This window comes from Staurois parvus, unplaced genomic scaffold (assembly GCF_062004578.1).
Source record: "Staurois parvus isolate SC_StPar_1 unplaced genomic scaffold, SC_StPar_1.0 ptg002140l, whole genome shotgun sequence".
Lineage (NCBI taxonomy): Eukaryota > Metazoa > Chordata > Amphibia > Anura > Ranidae > Staurois > Staurois parvus.
In genome coordinates, this window is record NW_028319936.1 from 5,338,609 (window position 1) to 5,360,623 (window position 22,015).

Genomic DNA, 22,015 nt, shown 5'->3' on the forward strand with positions numbered 1-22,015 from the left:
TCACGAGTAAGCCGAAAAGTGATCCAGCATCATCTGTAAATTGGGGAGAGTAATAATGGGATTGGTGAGGACCATTAGGGCATCGTTCACAAAAAATGTGCCTTATAACGGTTGAATGGTAGGGAATACCAAATATATCAGGCTTGTCACCATGGCCAAAGGTACCAGTGCAAGAATAAAAAGTGCTGGCGATAGTGGCCAGCCCTTCCTCATACCCTAGAAAATCAGGAAGGGTTAAAAAACCCACCATACTTAAGAGAAGCTGTGTGGAATGAGTATAGGGCTTTAATCCAGGCCAGGAAGGCACCACCGAATCCCCACCATGTTAGCGAAAATTCTAGGTAATCCTAGGAAAGTGAATGTATATGTTGAGGAACAATAAAATACCTGCTATCTTGCATTGATATAGAATGTGAATTAAGTGTATAACCTTGCGGATATTGTCCCCTGCCTGTTTGCCTGGGACAAAGCCCACCTGGTCCTTGTGTATGAGAGTTTGAAGGTGTTTGTTGACACAAGTACTCAGGGCCTGCCCCAAAATCTTCAGATCCACATTCAGTAAGGAGATGGGTCTGAACGCCTGCGGTGCACTGGCTTCATCAGATGTTTTAGGAATCATGGTAATATGAGCTTTTAGGGATTCGGGGGAGGACTTAATGAATTAAATGAATGACAATGAATTAAAATATGCATTGAGATTTTTGGTCAAAAGAGTGACACATTTTTTGTAGTATAGTCCAGAAAACCCATCCAGGGCAGATAGCCTTGGCAATCTCATCCTCAGAGCTATCCATATTCAGGGTGGCACAGGCTGCCGTGGATAAAGAAGGGAGACATAGATACTGGAAGAAGATCTCGGCGTGCTCCAAATCAAACGAGTTCTGTCAAGACTCTGCAAACTCTGCTTTGATCCTCGTTCGGTCAGAAGTGAGACCACCACCCCAGGTATATAGCTGGACAGGTTTGTGTGTGTGGCCTACTGAATTAAGATTCCTGGATAACATGGATCTAGTTTGTCACGATCGCGGCATCAGACCCCAGACCTTCTCACCAAACTCGTGTCCGAAGGACTAGCTGATCTAAAACCGCGATGTCACGTGCGTAACAATGCCACACTCAGCTGCACCCTGCACAATGATTTTCCAGCTAATTGGACCACAATCGATGCACCGGCAGCCTGAATTGATTGTTACTGGGTCAGGTTAATTACGCAACTGACCCTTCACACTGCCACCACCTCCTTTTTGTACAGAGAAAGAGGAAACTCGGCGATATCAGCAATACCACTAGAATGATTGAGGTAATCGTCTGTATAACATGGTTATACAGAGGGTCAAACAAACACAGTAGGCAGGGATTCGTAAATTGCAATAAAGCACTATAGAAACAGTTCAACACTTTCAGAAGGAAAGATTTATTACTAAAAGGTCAAACGGGTGCAATAAAAATATTTACAGAAAAAGATGTAACTAAGATATATATATATATATATATATATACAGAGACCAACAGTACAGCAAAGAGATATCAGAGAGAGGTGAAAGGGTTAAGGTACTTGCCAAAGTCCTGGGTTAGCAGATCCAAGTTTCAGAGCGAAAGGGCACGGGTCTGTCAGGGATGCGGGTGTGACCAGAAGTGTGTGGACTGACACAGGGAAATGCAGGCTTCAGATATGGTATAAATAAGACAATTTATTAAGACTAACAATACAAACATAAACGCAGTGCACCAAACCCCAAGCTAACACAAATACATACAACAAGGTGAAACAAACCCAAACCTAAACTGGTATAGATACACAGGTACATACACATATAGAGCACAACGTAGTCAAGCAGGCCGGGTCGATAACTATCGGGCAGGTAGGTACAGGAGGAGCAGGCGGAGAGAATGGTCAGGGTCACAAGCCAGGGATCAAACAGGAGAAGTCAGCAGAGGTCAGGATCAGGCAGGGTCGGCAACAAGTCAGGCAGAAACAGGAACAGGAACAGGAACAGAAATGCAGGTTACAAGGTACAGGGGCCCATGGAAAAACACACACCAAGGCACAGACTGCAGGTCTGGCCATCCCTTAAATACACCACCTGCAATCAGCCTCAGGTGATGGCTAATTGCCGAAGTGAACCTCTGGTTGTTGAGAGCACCCGCTGGCCAGCCCTGGTACTGCAGCCCACAAGGCAGGTGAGTCCCACCACTATTGGCAAGTCCATTCCTGACAGGGTCTCCCCAGGTGATACTGATGTTAAAATGGGAGACGTCTTCCACTTTTTTCTCTTAGGCCTGACAACCCAATTTGTAGTTCCCCAGCAAGGGGTGTCTCTGAAGTCAAGGACCAATACCCCGTTTAGGGCGTGGAGGTCTGGGCGCGGACCTAAACTAAAGCCAAAATCTATCCTAACTCATATTTTGGCTCATAACTCTTCATATGCACCAGTGACACTCCACCCACGGGTAGATTATTATGCAGACACGTCTGAGGATTGATTAAATATGAATTATGAAAGTATACACTGAATGGTTCATGATATCTACTTTTCGGCTTTCCTATGTATTCAAGACAAGGCAAGTGACCTATCAAATTGTTCGTCTTCTCTTAGCCAATCTGATGATATTTCTGGTTTTTATGTAAGTCTCTCATATTCCAAGATATGAGACATAGGGGAAAAATGGATTTTTAAAAGTGTTAGCTGGTCCCGCCTTCCTTGGAATGTCTTGAACTCTGGGGAAAGCTTGCCTTATCTTATACGAGGTGTTACATTTTACAGGTTCTTCGGACAGCTAGGCCCCAGCTCCCTTGGGGACTTTATAGCTCCTAGCCCCCTGCTGGGCCCTGGCCTCCTGTGACACTCCTAACACACATACACACTGGCCAAATGTCGCTGTGACTCTCAGAAAGGGAGGGGGAGAATGAGGGGGAAATATGTTTGTCAGGATGGTTAACCCCTTTGTCAAGATGGAGGTTCTTAACAAAATGGAGGACTGCGTCAGTCTTTGGGTATATGCTGTTACACAGGTTTATTAACACTCATGTAGAAATTATGTCCGGCCCAGCGCAAGGCTTTTTCACCTTGTTGAGTGGCGAGGAGGTCAAGTTCAGTTGCCGAGGCATCACGCGCCTTACGGTTGACTACAGTCATCGTGCCTTCCAGGTGGCATCCGCCTGAGCCAGGAGAGAGGTCAGCTCCCTTATCCTCTTCTCCCTAGCCCTTTTTTTTGGAGGTGGCAATGTGGATTAAGTGACCTCTAATAGTAGCCTTATAAGTCTCCGAAAGGAATATTGCGGAGGTCACTGAGCCCAGGTTGTCAGAAAAATAAGATTGAATATGAATGTGTATTTAAAGATAGGAAGCCTGAGTAGTGAGCAGGGATTCAGTCAGCCTCCACTGATAGGTAGGTTGAGAAAGGTTCCCAAGGTTCACTAGCATCACCAAGGGGTCATGGTATGACCAGATGGAACCTGGGATAGAGATCCCATCCACCAGTGGAAAATGTCAAAGGTGGGTGAATAGGTGGTCAGTTCTACAAAAACTCTGGTGTGGGTTTGAATAAAATGTATACTCCCGCGTTCCGAGGTGGAGGTCCCGCCAGACATGCACTAAGCCATAATTCCGCAGAAGAGAGCACATATTCGTTTCTGATAGGGTATCAGAGGAAGGGGTTGCCCCACTCAAGGAGTGCCTGTCGAAGAAAGAGTTAAGCGTCATGTTCTAGTCTCCCATGAGGAGGAAAACACCCTGCTGGCATCGTGAGACAACTTGCAGTAAGTGAGAAAAAAACTTACGTTGATACCTATTTGGAGCATATTACCCTGCCAAGGTCACCCCCTGATCCGTGATGGTACCCTGCAAAAGTAGGTATCTAGCAGTGGGATCAATATTTTCACAAGAGCAATTGAAAAGTAGGTTACATTTAAATGCAATCAACACTCCCTTATGTTTCTCGGGAGAAAGAGAAGAGAAAAAGATTGGGTAGAGCGGAGAGAGGTATTGAGGGCTGGAGGACTGTGAAATCTCATCTCCTGAAGGCAGACTATGTCTACAGCCTGGGATTTTAGATGATGTATCACCTTGGACCGTTTAACTGGGAAATTGAAGCTGTGAATGTTTTGGGAGTAAATCTTCAAGGGTCTCAGAGCCATACCAGACGAGGTAGGTGGGCCACGGTAATGAGCAGTGGGCAGAGGTCCAGACAGCATAAACCATGGTCTTCCCACAGATTACAGGTCCATTGTGTAAGAAAGGAAAAAGAGCAGGGGGGAAGAGAGAATAGATTAGAAAGCTGGTGCATAAGCACATAGTGCAACAATAACACGACATGTGGAGTACGCATCTCAATAGTTAGGACACACATTGGGGGGTGGTCCTACCCTTGGGCACATGGTTGAGCTATAAAATACCATGAGGCATTCAGGAGAGAGTGGACAGCTGTTTAGACAACTGAGGGTGAGGAGGGGAAGGGGAAAAGAGAGAAAATAAAAAGGAGGGAGACAGAGGGAGGAGGTATTAGAAGATTAGGGGAAATCAGAGGGCAGAAAATACACAATCAATATAATAAAAAAGTACAATAACCCAATTACATAACTCAAGAAATGAACCCAAAAAAGCAGTGACCTTCAGGTTGCAAAAACATCCACAATCCCATTGTAAACAGAACCAGCCCAAGTCATGGGCCTGGCAATACAGACCACCAATACAGAGACAAGCGTCCACCGAGGCAGGAGGAATTCCTGAACATACAATATGAGCAAAAGAATATGAACCCGCTACAGCAACTTAACCTCAAAAGGAAAAAGCTATACTTATGGTAAGATGTCCATCACCCACTAGGGTACAGATGAGGAAAGGTGGTAGAATATGCAAGTGGGGATAAAAAAAAAACCACATGCTACGAAGGCAAATTCCAGTGAAGTAGGGAGCCTAAAGCAAGAATGAGGAAGGGGAAGGGGAGAAAAGGGGAGTGAGAAATGTCAAAAGTCGGGAAGGAGGGGCAATCCATCCTGATCAGGGAAAGGGCAGTTTAGGCCAAACGATGGGAAGTCAGTAGCCTAATGTAGCATCTTCCAGACGGGTGGCACTGGCAGCCACCTTTCATGTCATCCAGGACAAAGTTCAGAGAAAAAAACAAAAAAGAAGATGAACAAAGGGACATAGAGTCCAGTGGAGGGCAGTCAGGGCTGCTACACTAGTCAGGTCAAAAGGTTCTCAACCAGGCGGCCAAGCCCTACAATAAGAAAAAAAAAAGAACATTGCTTTCCCACAGATCACAATTCAACCTGGGTCAGAGCGTGAGGATCTTGATTGTGGGGGCTGTGCGAGGGAGGAAGTGGTGACGGCTTCCAACTTTCTCCCATATGCGACCCAACTGACCGGAAGGAGGAAGCGCACTCGAGGGCTGTGTCCATTAGTCAGGCTACTTGTGGTGTCCAGCTGCGACAGAAGGTGAAGCACCTCCAGGGTCAACTTGTTCTCCTCCGGGTTGTAGACCATATGGCTCCAGCTCTGGTAGGTGAAGGTGACTTTGAACAGGAAGCCCCATTGGTATTTACAGTGCCTTGAAAAAGTATTCAAACCCGTTGACATTTTCCACATTTTTTCATGTTACAATCAAAAATGAAATGTATTTTATTGGGATTTTATCTGATAGACCAGCCTTTCTCAAACACGGTGCCCAGGCACCCTGGGGTGCCTTGAGGTTTCTTCAGGGGTGTCTTGGCAAAATGTCTACAAATTGCCCAAAACCTGTATACAAGCCAGCCGGTGGAACAAGCCTGCCTTTTAGTTACACAAAGCCTTAGGTTTTCATTGTGCATCATTAGAAACTTCTAGCCTCTGGCATCCTGACAACCAATGACATCATCAGTTGATAAGGAGGATGTAAGCTGCCTGCACAGCATCCTTATTTGAGTCTCCCCTGCTCCTCTCTGTCAGTACTGGGGTCACATTAGCAGAGTGATGGAGACAAACTGAGGGAGAAAAGAAACAATGGAATTCTAGTCAGCACCAGCATGCAAAAGTGTATTTGCTTTGGAAGAATAAATTACCTCTAATGTTGGGTGTCCTACATGTGTGGGTGTTGCTGCATTATATAAAACTATTATAATAGTTTTTTACATTTTAGAATAGGGTGCCTCAAGACTTTCCATAGTTTTAAATGGTGCCTTGGGACTGATCATAATTTTAGAGAGTGCCTTGACATTGCCCATAATTTTAAAGGGTGCCTTGACTAAAAAAAGTTGAGAAACACTGTGATAGACCAACACAAAATGGCACATAATTGTGAAGTGGAAGGAAAATGATAACTGGTTTTCAATATTTCAATATTTTTTACAAATTAATATGTGAAGTGTGGTGTGCACACTTCAGCCCCTCTGAGTCAATTCTTTGTAGAACCACCTTTCGCTGCAATTACAGCTGCAAGTCTTTTGAGTATGTCATATACCAGTTTTGCACATCTAAAGAGTGAAATGTTTGCCCAATTTTCTTTTCAAATTAGCCCAAGCTGTCAGATTGGATGGAGAGCATCTGTGAACAGCAATTTTCAAGTCTTGCCACAGATTCTCAGTTGGATTTAGGTCTGGACTTTGACTGGGCCATTTTAACACATGAATATGTTTTGATCTAAACCATTCCATTGTAGCTCTGTCTATATGTTTAGGGTCGTTGTCCTGCTGGAAGGTTAACCTCCACCCCAGTCTCAAGTCTTTTGCAGACTCTAACAGGTTTTCTTCTAAGATTGCCCTGTATTTGGCTCCATCCATCTTCTCATCAGCTCTGACCATCATCCTTGTCCTTGCTGAAGAAAAGCATCCCCACATGATGCTACCACCACCATGTTTCATGGTGTGGATAGTCTGTTCAGGGTGATGCGCAGAGTTAGTTTTCCGCCACACAGTGTTTTGCTTTTAGGCCAAAAAGTTCACTTTTGGTCTCATCTGACCAGAGCACCTTCTTCCACATGTTTGCTGTGTCCCCCACATGGCTTGCAAACTGCAAACAGGACTTCGTATGGCTTTCTTTCAACAATGGCTTTCTTCTTTCCACTCTTCAGGCCAGATATGTGGAGTGCACGACTAATAGTTGTCCTGTAGACAGATTCTCCCACCTGAGCTGTGGGTCTCTACAGCTCCTCCAGAGTTACCATGGGCCTCTTGACTGCTTCTCTGATTAATGCTGTCCTTGCCTGGCCTGTCAGTTTAGGTGGACGGCCATGTCTTGGTAGGTTTGCGGTTGTGCCATACTCTTTACATTTTTGGATAATGGATTGAACAGTGCTCTGTGAGATGTTCAAAGCTTGCGATATAAGGTGACTTCTGAAGGCAATTGGTTCCACTAGATTTTAGTTAGGGGTATCAGAGTAAAGGGGGCTGAATACAAATGCACGCCTCACGCTTCAGGATATTTATTTGTAAAAAATTTTAAAAGCCATTTATCATTTTCCTTCCACTTCACAATTACATGCCACTTTGTTTTGGTCTAACACATAAAATCCCAATAAAATGCATCAATGTTTTTTGCTGTAACATGACAAAATGTAAAAAATTTCAAGGGGTATGAATACTTTTTCAAGTCACTGTAATGTGATGATCCAAGAGTATCAACATTTATGGCTTCATCTGGCGCTGTTTCTGGATGGTGGAGGGTGCCAGATTCACAAAAAGTTAGTACGGGTTTGCCCGAGTTGCCTGCAGGTACATTTCCTTTGTGCGGTAAAAGGTAAACTTTATAATAATGTCCCTGCAGGGGGGGGGGGCTTCCGGTTTCTTCGGCCCCAGGACTCTATGGATGCACTTGAATTCCAGACACTTGATCCGTATGGCTGGCACCAATTCCTGTAATAGTGCAGTGGCGGAGGAGGTAAGATCCTCAATGGATTCAGGCAGGCCACGCAGACGCAGGTTACGGGATCTGTTCTCAAAATCCCAAGCATTAATAGGTCCGCTTCGAGTTCCTTCTTCAGGTCAGAAAGGTTCTGCTCATGATTCTCAATCACCATAGCAGCGGCATCCATCTTGTCCTCCAGGACATTGGTGCGTTTGCCCGGCTCCCTGATTTCCCTGGTCAGCTGGGCTGCCAGCTTTGATTTGACTGCAGAGAGTTAATTCTGCAGCATGGTCTTGAATCTTGCCAGCAGGTCGGCATCCTGCAGGGCTGGCATTGGGTGCTTGGTTAAGACCTCTGGCAGGCTTTCAGCATCTGAGGGTGCATCTAGATCGCCAGAGAGGACCAGGAAGGCTCCATGCTAGAGGTCGGGGCTTCCAGTTCGTCAGCTGGTGGGAAGGCAGCGGCTTCAGACAGTTTTGCTGATGGGGTGCTGGAGACATGGGTGGTAACAGTTCGCTGCTCCATGTGCAGCTGCAGGGTGTATAGTCTACCCCGTAGCAGGGGCGGACTGACCATTTTCAAACTCGGGCACTGTCCGAGGGCCCTGGGTCAGTAGGGGGCCCCATGAGATGCCCCTGGTACCTTTTTCATAGGCTTTTTTGAGTTTGGGCAAGGACACAGGGGCCCCATGATCCCCTATTTTTCAAGGAACAGGGATGCAAGTCTTGACTGTGTTAAGTAAGTGGAATAACAGTAACTTCTTATATCTGCTTCTGAGCAAACTCGAGAGGTGAAGGAAGTAAGAGAGTGTGTTCCATTAGTTTTTTGTTAATTTCACCAACCCCTTTCTAGTAACCTTGCAGCTTAGTAAAAGGCAAGAAAACATGCAAGAAGTTCATTTTTCAAGATTGACTGGAATGTAATTTATTTTTCAGACTAGTCCTTAGCTACTAGTTTGCCACAATCCAAGGCTGTATAAGGTTGCGGTTGTTTTAAAAAACATTCATTCAAGTATATGTATTCTGTTATATTTTCAGCACTTACTGAAATTCTATTTATTGGTTAGGTAAAATTGGCAAAAATGTTAATATATATGTATGGGAAAGCATTTACCAATTTCTACATCGATCTCAGGATACTGTTCTCAAATATTCAGGCATATTATATTTATATATTACTGAAATTCAAATGGCCTTTATCGCTGGGTCAGGTGTAGCTATTAAATTTGATCTTTCTTTTGCTTGCCATATTTTATGTAGCAGAATAGCAATTTATGTTGTCCTTGGCTTTCAACAGATCATTGTTATTATTATATGTAGCAGTGAACATAAGTGAATATTGAATTTTTTTATTTAAAAAAATGTACAAACAAAAGTATGGTTGATGGATGTAACAAAATCTCTGACACCTATGAATAACATTTAAAAGTCCACTATGAAGGCAACATCGGAAATTAAATTCACATTACACAAACTGTTCATTCATAGTGTACTGCTTGGATAGCTCTGTTCTGATAACTTATATATGTTCTGATAACTTATAACCATTCGTAAGTCTGTTAAAAATATCAATGAGACACATGAACAGAACCAGGACCAAATTTAAAGCTGATCTCCATGTTCTACTGAAGGTTAAATAGTTTGTTTGGACCAAGCTCATCCAAACAAACTATTTACTTCACTAACCGATGCAGTAGCTGTCAGCACAGTATGAAGTGTACATAGCGTCAGCTGAATATAGTATACAGTGCTGTGTTCCAGCAGCAGAACAGGAACTTTCTCATTCCACTCTTGGAACAAAGAAAAGCCTGCTCAGCCATTCACAGGGAACTTTGCATTCTATGAATGAATACAAAGCTTCCTCTGGGTGGCTGAAGTAGAAAGGTGGGCAGATGACTTCATGATCTCTGAATCAGAGGAAGCTTTAATGCTAGAAAGCATAGAATGTTGTCTAGGGCACCACAGCTGATCATGGGCAGAGCTTTGTTACTTAGGGCATTAAATCCATTAAAATTTGACCCCCTTATTGTCTTTGGTTTGTCTATAGCAGCAATTCTCAATCAGGGTTCTGTAAAACCCTGGGGTTGCTCCAGAGATTGTTAGGGGTTCCATGAGATGTGGCTAATCCACCTTCTATTTGATAGTGTTGCAAGGTTTTCTGGGGCCACTGCCAATTGTCAGAGCCAGCTGCATGACTCCAATGATCATTTTAGCAGTCTTTAAGTAAGATTTGCTGCCCCTGGATCAACAGCCACCACTGTCAGTTTTTCCTCTGAAACCTGCAAAATATATAAGTAGTGTGGGAATCTTTCCCATTTAATAGCGTGCAGCAACAGCCCTGAAGAAGGGATAGTCTTTTCTCTAGAAACATGTTTTCTTGATGTACTTGTCATTCTCACTAAATGCCTCTTAATCTACCATAAAATGTGCATTCTTATGGACATGGGGCCCTCCTTCTTTTCTATTATTCTAAGTCTACTTGGAAACAACCTTAAGGCCGCACCAGCAGCCCAAACCGTAAAAGGGTTACTACCACTATCCATCGTTGGGCACAACCAACTGGAGGGACATTTTTCTACCCACCCATGCAACCACCGACCTACGACCAGTGACTGATCCAGTCAGTCCAGCACGGTCTTCAGCACAAACATCAATGTAAGGGAGATTTTTCCCAATAGATACCAATGTAAAGGGCATTTGTCTCACTGACTCCTAATGAATTCGTTTTAGCAGGGGTTCTGTGAGACCTGAAAATTATTATAACAGTCCCTCTGGGGTAAAAAGGATGAGAAAGGCTGGCCTATAGGCTCAATGAGCCTAATATCAGGAAAATATCCAGGCTCCCCTCTGCAGTTCAAGTCATTGTTAGAGGGGTGCTTTATGAGGGAGAAGAAGCAGTCTCACCCACTCTTTGCTATGCAACAAGCCTCACAATATTTCAGTCTATGTTTCGGGTGTGGGGGGGGGGGGGTCACCTAATCCCCAGGACTTCTAGGATCATATCATTGCCCCTGCTATAGTCTGTGCTAGCAAAGGAAGGGTTCTCTGGCATCTACTTGAACTCATGGAGGAGATGTGTCCCAAGCATACATTTAGATTACTTTTATTCACAAGCTGTGTGTTTAGATTATATTTGTCACATATGGCCTAATAAAGATCTAAAGTCACAGCATGCACTTTCCTTTTTTAACACCGTCATAGCAAAACAAAAGATAGTTATTTCTGTAAATCCGATATAAGTTTCTTGAAAAATCTCCTTTAATGTTGAGAGCACTGCCTATCTATCAGCCATCTCTTTCAACAGTTTTCTGGTTTCTTTGTATGCTTTCTGGTGCCATCTCAGCTGCTTAGGCCTGGTTCACACTAGTGCAATTTCACATGTGTCTTGAGTCCCACAGAATTGCATGACAATGGAAATCATATTATTCTGTATATTGCCCATTCACATCATTGCAGTAGAGCACAGTGCGAGTTTGCAAAAGGCTCCTGTGGTACTTTGGTGGGATTGCAGGTGTGATTTGGCCCCATAGACATCAATGGAAAGGCACCAAAGATGCATGTGAAATGCATGTACATGCATTTTTTCAACTTTTTTTGCTGAGTTTTTGCAGATTGTTAAGGATCTGGCACCTGCCAGTGCCCTAGCAACTAGTGACTCATTCCTGCTCTCAGCAGTAGGGACGAGTCATTGATTGTTAAGAAGCATTTTGACTATAGATATACTTTATTCACAGAAGCATAAAGCCTGAGTTATTTTATTTCCCATGTTATTTTTGGTTTAATGTTTAAAATGGAGCCATTTGAGGCAATGATGAAAAAAGACTTTGATAAAATAATGAATAATAAAGTGGAACTGAACTCAAAAAGTGAATATTTCCCTTTTCCATTCCAACTTTAGCTTTAAATGGGTCTCCAAACTTCCCTCTTGAAGAATTTATCTCACTCCCTCCATCAACTTGCTCTCTGGGGATAATTACCCTGGTATCTTTAAGAAACTTGAAGTCCTTCTCTAGAATTAGCAACAGAATATATAATTGTTTGGCAGGATCAGTGTGGTCAAGATGACCTTCCTCTCCAAGTTTCGTCATTACTTCTTGATGTTTCCTGTCCCCACTCACATGCTATGACTACTATGACCCCCCCAAAAAAGTGAAGATTGGCTGAGTTATAAGGAACATATAGGAAATATTATTGTGCATAAGCACTACCAAGAAAAATGTACCTTTTGTCTAGAATTCCTCCTGAAAATAGCAGTGCACTTCCTGGTGCTTGAGTGTGCCTAGGCACTCCTGTTCCTACAACCTCATAGCTGTATATCTGCAGCATGAGATCTAAGGCACTGCTGCTTTTGACTACTAGTCTTTTGAGTGAGATCTGGTGATATTACTACTGTGCTGCTAACTGTTGTTCTTGCTGGACAGTCTGGATAGATGAAGGGATCCCAATGACAAAGCACCACCCCACTGGAACTGGAGTACACTGGTAGCAATCAGAGAAGGATACTCAGCAGAAGCTCGGTCTTTTGGAGAAGCTGTGTGTTATTAGGCTCCAGTCCAGCTGCCACATACAGGTTCTGACAGTGAAGGGCTGTTCACCTGGCTGCAGATTACTTGCCTAGATATCTCTTCCTCATCGAGTGTGCTCTTTCTGAGCTGCTGAAGGAGTCAACCTGAAAAAAATATATTCTCTGGATATCTCCCAGAACCCAAGAAGTGGTGGTAGATGCAGTTCAAGGGACCTGTACTTGTATTTGAGCTTAGTGATGAAATGGGCACTCTGCTATACATCTTTAGGGGAAGAAAAATAAGTAGCTGGGTCCCTATCACTGCTTCATGTGACTGCACCCTGCAGCTGAGGCCCTACCAATAAAATGGACTATCCAGTTTATCTGTATATTATAATCGAAAAAGCTCCCATGGTCCTGCTTGTCTGCCAACACATGCACAGCTGTTGGTTTGAGATTGGCTCAGCCCATCCCACTGATCCATAACAACCCCATACTTCTGGAGAACCTCTTGTGCAGGCCTGAAATTTGCTGTAATTCAGATTTTGGCTCAGAAAGTCCAGCCAAACATTTAAGGCCCATGGAATACAGAGGTCCAGGTAACCTGGTGTGTGTTCTGTGAGGGGTTCTCTCTCACTGCCAGGAGGACAATTCCTTTCCCTTAGTTCCCAGCCAGACTTCTCCTCAAAAAGGAGAACACACAGCTGCACTGTTACATACTCAGTTCTCTGCAGGCCATTGCCCACTCACTAAACCTGTCCCATCCCTTAAAGGGGGACTAAACCTTCCAGTCCTTTATAGTCAAGGAAGCTGCCATCTTGGTCTCTGTTTGATCTGCAGTTGCCATGGTGCTGCACATGTGATCAGTTAAGACACCAGCCATTTGATGGCTTGACAGTTTAATTGAGAGTACAAATAAATATGACAGCATTCCTGGCATGCCTTGAATGTAACTGTATAGGGAAACAGTAAGGCCTCATTCCACCATACATGCAGAAAAACTGATGGAAAAAACTTGCAGGTTTCGCTTGCACAGACACTAGCTTACATCAGTTTTCATGTGCGTTTCAGTGAGTTTTATATATATTGCAGATTCCTGCACAGAAAAAATCTGCAGCTGATACTAGTGTTGTGGTGTGAACAAGGCACATAGATAGGGGCGGACTGACAACTCATGGGGCCCCCGGGCAATAGGGGAACATGGGGCCCCTGTGTCCTTGCCCAAACTCAAAAAAGCCTATGAAAAAGGTACCAGGGGCATCTCATGGGGCCCCCTACTGACCCTGGGCCCTTGGGCAGTGCCCGAGTTTCCAAATGGTCAGTCCGCCCCTGCACATAGAGAACAATTTTTTTCTTTGTGTTGTTGCAAAACTCATGTCTTTGCACATGGTGTGAGATAATCCATGAGTTTAGTTCCCCTTTAAGTATGAGAAAACTCTCACTTTCTGGTTACAAGGCGTGTTGTTTAGTTAAAGATGAGGTAATGTCTGCCTACACACTCAAAAACAGCATAGAGATTTTTGAATTGATCATGTTTAGGAGAAAATTATCATGGAATAAAATAACAAGTAGCGTAAAAATGGAACTAAGCTCACTGATTAAAAAGTGGTTGTAAACCTGTACATATACCTAGTGAAGCGATTGACCTCAGGTGATACACAGAGATGAAACACATTCTCCTACATAAGGTGTACCTGTTTATCTGTAGTTTTCTGTTTTCTACAGCCATTTGAAGTACAGATTTTATAAAGATTGTTGGAGCTTCCAGAAAACAGGGGCCAAAGAGCTGAAATTACACACTGCAGAGCTCGGTGAGGAGAGCTGAGAGCTGATTGGAGGAAAGAGACACACACACACCCTCCACACAACTTGAAAGAACAGAGCTGAGTCTGACAATCACAGGCTGTGTGCTGGAGATCCCTCCCCTGTCACCTTTTTTCTCTTGGTAACAGAAAAATGAGGTAACAGAGAAAAATGACTCTTGGTGCTCTGGACTGAGACAAATGCACACTATAGAATGACATGCTTTGTTCATTATTCACGTTTGAGGTTTACAACCACTTTAACTGTGTTCCAAAACAAGTACATAACTGTTACTGTTGCTAGTGTGCTTATGTTAGCTCTTTCAAGTCATCAGATGGCTGGTGTCTTAGCAGATCAGATGTGCAGCACCATGACACCTGCAGATCAAACTGAGGCTAAAATGGCAGCTTTCTTTGCTGTAAAGGAGAGAGGGGGTTACTTCCGCTTTAAAACAACTCATCTATCTAAGGCTAAGTTCACACTAGGTTTGTTAGCAGGCATTAGTCAGGCGTTTGGGAAGCGTTTTTAATGCTCTTCAAACGCCTATGAAAATTCTAGACATGGCAGCACATAGTGCTGTTCACATTGAAATCAGGAGGAGTTGAAGCTTCCCATTCAAGTCTATTTTGACGCTCCTCAAACACCTGGCAGGCGTTTGCGGGTGTTTGCGAGGCGTTTGCGAGGCATTTGCGGAGCGTTAATACCACTAAACTTCATTATAGGCATCAAAAACTCGCATAGGGCATTTGGGGAGCATTTGAGGAGCTTTAAAAACGCTTCCCAAACGCCTGTCTAATGCCTATCAAACACTATAGGGGCGTTTGGCAAGAGTTAGAAAATAGTCCAGTGTGAATGAGCCCTTAGTAAATTGAATCTAAGGTGAATTATCTATTTATATTCTCTTTCATTCCATTTGTATATGCCATTGTTTGTTGTTTAAATGTTTAGTAAAATGATTAACGTGTATCTTCAGCCAAGATATTTTTGTTTAATTTTGAGATGGATTAGAGCAACCTTTCTCAAACATTTCGAGACAAAGGAACCCCTAAGATAACTTTCCAGTCTCAGGAAACCCCTACTAAAAAAACTCATGCCACATTAGTGTGATGATTAGTGGTAAGAATGCTCCTTATACTTGTAGTTACTGTAAAGAATTACCCCCTAAAGATAGCTAAAAAGATCAATGGTGTCAGTGGGAACTTATCTGAGAGGCAGAAATTGCTCATTGCTTAAGGAACCCCTAACAATCCCTGGAGGAACCTTAAGGTTTCACGGAACCCTGGTTGAGAAACCCTGGGTTAGAGCATCTGCCAGTATTTTCTGTTCTCTATGGGCCCACTAAGAAAATTTACAATTTTCTTCCTGACACAGGAAGTGAGGAGAAATTTGGGTGACTGAGGATAAACATATTTAATATAAAGGATAAGAAAACTTTCAGACTAAGAGAACTTACCTCTCCCCACCTTAAGTACCCCACTCTCCCCCTGCCCCATACGGATACTAACTAAAGTCCCATGGTCAGGAGCTGCTTCAGTATTCATATACTGCCAGTAAAATATTCTGTGCATTAGTCATGCATACCCAAATCCCCAAATAGTATTGTTGTGTTGTAAATTTTATTTAGACACACTGGGGGAGATTTACAAAAATGGTGCACACAGAATCTGGTGCAGCTGTCCAGAGTAACCAATCAGCTTTTAACTTCAGCTTGTTCAGTTAGCCCTGGTTCACACTGGTGTGACTTTGAAATTGCACTAATGTAGCACAATTTCAAAATCGCAGATCAGTGTGATTTCATTGCACCTTGCGACTTAATTTAACAGAAGTAAATGCAAGTTGCAATGAAATCGCAAAAAGAAGTAGTGCAGGAAATTTTTCTTTTTCAAAGTCGCTGTGACATAAGTCAAAGGCAAATTGAACGGTTCCATTGCCGGCAATGGGGTGCGGCTTGTCATGTGATTTGGAATTGTCAAATCGCATGACAAATCGCACTAGTTTGAATGAGGGCTTAAGTTTTGACAAAAAAAAACCTGGTAACAAGTAAGCACTTACACTATACAGAACTATCCCTCAATCAATCTACATAATACAAAATTTAAATCAAATCACTTTAAGACATGTAGTGAATAAATCGTGCTACATAACAGTCCAACAGCAATGTGGAAAAAAAATCCTCTTTTTGTGCCACCACTTCTTCCAAAAGAGTTCTTTTGTCTTCTTTTCTTGTTTGGTCAATAATCTCTCCCTATCCATTCCTCTTAGCAGGTCCCTAGTTTTTTCTAATTCTTTTTGTTTGTACCCCTTCATCTTAAACCTTTCAATTAATATACTAGAATGGGCCATATAATCCTCATCTTGTAGACAGTTTCTTTTAATCCTCATGAAATGTCCCTTCGGGATGGCTCTCACTCTTCCTGGATGGTGACAGTTCCTAAAAGATAAATATTTGTTCCTGTCTTTCTCTTTGAAGTGGGTACATGTGTAAAATAATGGTCCTACTTTCCAGATCTCAAAATCTAGAAAGAGTGCCATCTTTTTATTCAAAGTGCTAGTAAATATGATGTTATACTGATTAATATTTAGCCCTAGAAATCGTATTAGATCCTTCTTATATCCCTGCCAAATAATAAAGATATCGTCAATATATATTTTGTATAATCTAAGTTGGGACCCTAGTTTGGAAAAAAACCCTCCTCTTCCCATTTGTTCAAGAAAATGTTGGCTACACTTGGGGCATACCTAGTCCCCATAGCTACCCATTTCACTTGGTTTTAGAACTCACCCTTATACCAAAAATAATTGTTGGCCATTGCCATTTCTAGACCCTCTAGGATGTGTTTCCTTTGGGTGGCATTTACATTGGATAAAGTGAACATCAGCAGTTAAAGACCTTTTCTTTTGATTAACCATTTGCCGCCCGGCCAATGGCCTTTTGGCGGCCGCAAAAATGCACTAGATTTCCGGGGTGGACGCCATTTGGCGTCCTCCCGCACATGCGCAGTCTTCACGCTTGCAGAGCCGCACAGCGGCGTGATCTGTCACCGGCTGTGTACCTCGGGCACGGCCAATGACGGATCTGAGTACCGGCCCTCGTTGCCGGTACCATGTGACCTGTTGTGACCAATCACAGCAGATCACATGACAGTTGTATACAATGGATGGCTTCATTCATGCCATCCATTGTATACTAGTGTCTAGCTGTGAATGGTCACAGCGATCACATGCACATGTCATGTGATTAGCTGTGGCCAAATCACAGCTATGCACAAAAAAAAGAAAAACCCTGAATGAATCGATGTCATTCAGGTAAATGCTTGCTTATAGCAAAGTAATTCTTTGCTATAAGCAAATTGTGTAAAAAAAAAAATACTGATCACTTCCCCAAAGTAGTACAATGTTACTATGGTAACATTGTACTACTTTGGTCATAGTGAAATATGAAAATAAAATCTTAAAAAAATAAAAAAAAATGTAATACAAAATTAAAAATAATTAAAAAAAAATATATATATATTTTTTTCATACTGTCACCAGGCAATGTCCCTGATCACCGCCATGCCAGTTATATGATGATGCTGTACTGCACTGGTGACAGTATGTAAAAAAAAATAGTGAAAATAATTTTTTTTAATTTTTTAATTTTCCGAAAAATTATGACAAAAAAAATACAACTTCAAAAAACTCGCCATTCCTCTTATGAAGTACGTTGGACTGTCTACTTTACAAAAAGGGGTCATTTGGGGGATATCCGTACTGTTCTGACATTCTTGGACCTCAAGAAATTAGATTGGCTGTCAGTACTTCAGGATTGATCAATATTCAGATCTACACCATAGTTTGTGAACTCTATAACTTTCCTACAAACTAAAAAATACATCCTAATTTGGGTTATTTTTACCAAAGACATGTAGCAGAATACATCTTGGCCTAAATTTATGAAGAACAATTAGTTATTTGTAAACTTTTATAACAGAAACAAAGAAAAACGTGTTTTTTCTTCAAAATTTTTGTTCTTTTTTTGTTAATTTAGCAAAAAATAAAAATCCCGGCGGTGATTAAATGCCACCAAAAGAAAGCTCTAGTTGTGTGAAGAAAATGACTAAATTTTAGTTTGGGTACAATGTTGTATGACCGCGCAATTGTCATTCAAAGTGTGAGAGCGCTGATACCTGAAAAATGGCCTGGGCATGAAGGTGTAAAATTGCCAGGTATTGAATTGGTTAAAAGAGTCATGGATCTGTGGTAAGCGCATTGTGGTGGCACATGAGGTGAAGCACTTTTGGAAAAAGTGGTGGCACAAAAAGAGGATTTTTTTTCCACATTGGTGTTGGACTGTGACGTAGCTCGATTTATTCACTACATGTCTTAAAGTGATTTGATTTGGATTTTGTATTATGTAGATTGATTGGGGGATAGTTTTGAATAATAAAAGCACCTACTTGATGCTATATATTCATTTGTAGGAGTACCAGGGGTACTAATAAAGGGGCAGCTACACCTATTCACATGTGATATATTATTCTTTTTGTGGTATGGTAAACACAGCGCACCTACAAGGTGGTTATGTATGAGATATATTGAAGGTTTTTTTTTACCACTTTTGTAATAATTTATTTGTATTTTTTTATTATTCTGTTTTACCTCTCACATGATTTTTGGAATAAGTTTGGTGATATTTGAAAAACATTAGCAAAGTTGGCACCATATCTTTCTTTCTCAAAAAAGCTGGTAGCTGCTTGGTTACCATGAACAGCTGCACCAGATTCTGTGTGCACCAGTTTTAGTAAATCCCCCGCACAGTGCACTATAGTTGTAAATTATATATGCAATATATTGTATATTGTTTTATTTTTCATTTTTATTTGGATTTTCAGCTAGGAAAAGAAAAGTTCCATAAGTCTCAGCATTTTGGCTACTCTAATGACATCTCTATGTTGCTGAGTGAAGAGAAGCCAGGTATTGGAGGACAGCCACTTTTTGGACAGAAATTGAAGCCGAAATTCAGTGTCTTCCCTCGAGGAGTAGGCAGTGATGCTCCTTCTTGGGTTGCATTTGATAAACAGGTTTGTATTTTGTTTGTATTTAATTTCTGACCTGTTTTTATGAAATGTATCTGTTACTTGATAAAAGATATTTGTCATGGCTGTTATACAGTCAGGCCCATATATATTTGAATATAGGCACAATTTTGTTTTTTTTTCAGGTATTTACCAAAACATATTCAAGCTATAGTTATATAATGGATATGGGCTGAAAGTGCACACTCTCAGGTCTAATTTAAGGGTATGTACATACAAATTGGAGGAAGGGTTTAGGAATTACAGCTCTTAAGAGCAGCCACCCCCCCCTTTTTCAAGGGACCAAAAGTAATTGGACAATTGAATCAAAAGCTGTTTCATGGCCAGGTGTGGGCTGCTCCTTCATTATTTCTTCATCAATTAAGCGTAAAAGGTCTGAAGTTGAATCTAAGTGTGGTATTTGCATTTGGAATCTATTACTGTGAACCTACATCATGCGTTCAAAGGAACTGCCCATGCAAGTAAAACAGGCCATTGTAAGGCTTCAAAAATGAAACAAATCCATCAGAGAGGTAGCAACAACATTAGGAGAGACCAAATCAACAGTTTGGTACATTCTGAGTAAAGAAGAATGCACTGTTTAGCTCAGCAACATAAAAAGGCATGGACGTCCATGGAAGACAACAGTGGTGGATGATCGCAGGATCCTCTCTGTGGTAAAGAAAAACCCATTCACAACATCCAGACAAGTGAAGGACACTCTCCAGGAGGTGGGCGTATCATTATCCAAGTCTACAATCAAGAGAAGGCTTCACGATAGCAAATATAGAGGGTTCACTACAAGGTGCAAACCATTCATAAGCCTGAAGAATAGAAAAGCCAGATTAGACTTTGCCAAAAACATCTAAAAAAGCCAGACCAGTTCTGGAGAAGAATTCTTTGGACGGATGAAACTAAAATTAATCTGTACCAGAATGACGGGAAGAAAAAAGTGTGGAGAAGCCTTGGAACAGCTCATGATCCAAAGCACACAATGTCATCTGTAAAACATGGTAGAGGCAGTGTGATGGCATGAGCATGCATGGCTTCCAGTGGCACTGGGTCATTGGTGTTTATTGATGATGTGACAGAAGACAGAAGCAGCCGGATGAATTCTGCAGTGTTTAGAGATATATTGTCATCCCAGATTCAACCAAATGCAGCAAAGTTGATTAGATGGTGCTTCACAGTACAGATGGACAATGATCCAAAACACTCTGCAAAAGCAACCCAGGAGCTTTTGAAGGAAAAGAAGTGGAATATTCTGCAATGGCTGAGTCAGTCACCTGATCTCAACCCAATTGAGCATGCATTTCACTTGCTGAAGGCAAAACTAAAGGCAGTAAGACCCACAAACAAAGAACAACTAAAGATAGCTGCAGTTAGAGCCTGGCAAAGCATCAGAAAGGAGGAAACCTAGTCTTTGGTAATGTCCATGGGTTTTCAACAAAATATTAAAAATGAACATTTTATTTATGATTATATTCATTTGTTCAATTACATTTGAGCCCCTAAAAATGGAGGGACTGTGTATAAAAATGGTTGCAGTTCCTATAATTTGTACTTAATGTTTATGTTCAACCCCTTGAATTAAAGATGAAAGTCTGCACTTCAGATTCATTTGGATTGTTTCATTTTAATTTATTCTGGTGGCATACAGAGCCAAAAGTATGAAAATTGTACCTGTGTTCAAATATATATGGACCTAACTGTATATCTATATGACACAGACTTAGGTTGGTTCTGGATGAAGCATGAAGGGATCGGTGCTTAATGTATTTGTAAACTCAAACCTCTACTTTTTGTTTTGGATAAAGTAGGAATTGATTAAAACCTGTGGTAATTGTTTTATTTTGTGTTTTATTCAGGGGCGGACTGACAACTCATGGGGCCCCCGGGCAATAGGGGATCATGGGGCCCCTATGTCCTTGCCCACACTCAAAAAAAGCCTATAAAAAAGGGGCATTTAATGGGGCCCCCTACTAATCCCGGGCCCTCGGGCAGTGCCCGAGTGCTTGAATGGTCAGTCCGCCCCTGGTTTTATTATTCCTACTGCAGAGATTTACTTTAAAATTCCTGCCCAAATGCACAACAGGAAGTGAGAGGAAGAGTTTACTCTAAAGCTGGGTACACACTATAAGAAATGGTCATCCGGTTTTACTTGATGTTCCACAGCAAATTGAACCCGAGGATGGTATTAGTTGTACAAAAATTCTCGAACGACAAATGCTTTTTTTTGTTTGACGTAGAAACATGTAGTGTAGACTATCATTGTTTATTCTTTCTGATCAGCAGACTTTCGTATCTGATTTTTCCTGTACGAAACCAGTACACACTGAGTGAAAATCAGATGTGTTCACGTACGAGAAAAATTTTGGAGTTTGTCTCTTAAGAAATTTTTCTTTGGAAAGTCTGAATTGGATGTTGAAAGTTGTGTACACACATTCAGAAAATCGTATGATCGTATGAATTGTATTTTCCATAAAAGGGACAATCCTACAATTGACCAACTCCAAAGTTGACAGAACTAATGATATAATGTGTGCTGTTTTCGGATGAGAAAAATCAGACTGCACATGATCAGAAACAATAAACAACAATATCATCTAATACAGAATTTCTACGCCAAACAAAAAAAAAAGTCTTTGTCATTTGAGAATATGTGTACAATTAGTATCGCCCTCTGGTGCGACATGCTGTGAACAGTGTGTACCAAGCTTAAGACAGTTGGCACCAGAACAGCTGTTCCTGTTGAATTTTCACCTGTAATCTGGCTCATGTGACATCTGTAAAATTTTGGATTACCCATCACTTTGTGTTCCAGTGACAACG

General features: G+C 41.8%; 1 protein-coding gene across 1 annotated transcript in view; it reads left to right on the plus strand.

Moving 5' to 3' along the window:
* Positions 1 to 22,015, plus strand: part of EFHC2 (EF-hand domain containing 2) — a 125,392-nt gene that overhangs the window by 14,978 nt on the left and 88,399 nt on the right. The window contains exon 2 of the mRNA XM_089665182.1: positions 19,001 to 19,189. Within this exon, the coding sequence (XP_089521308.1) occupies positions 19,001 to 19,189 (189 nt within the window). The remainder of the gene's footprint in view (positions 1 to 19,000; positions 19,190 to 22,015) is intronic.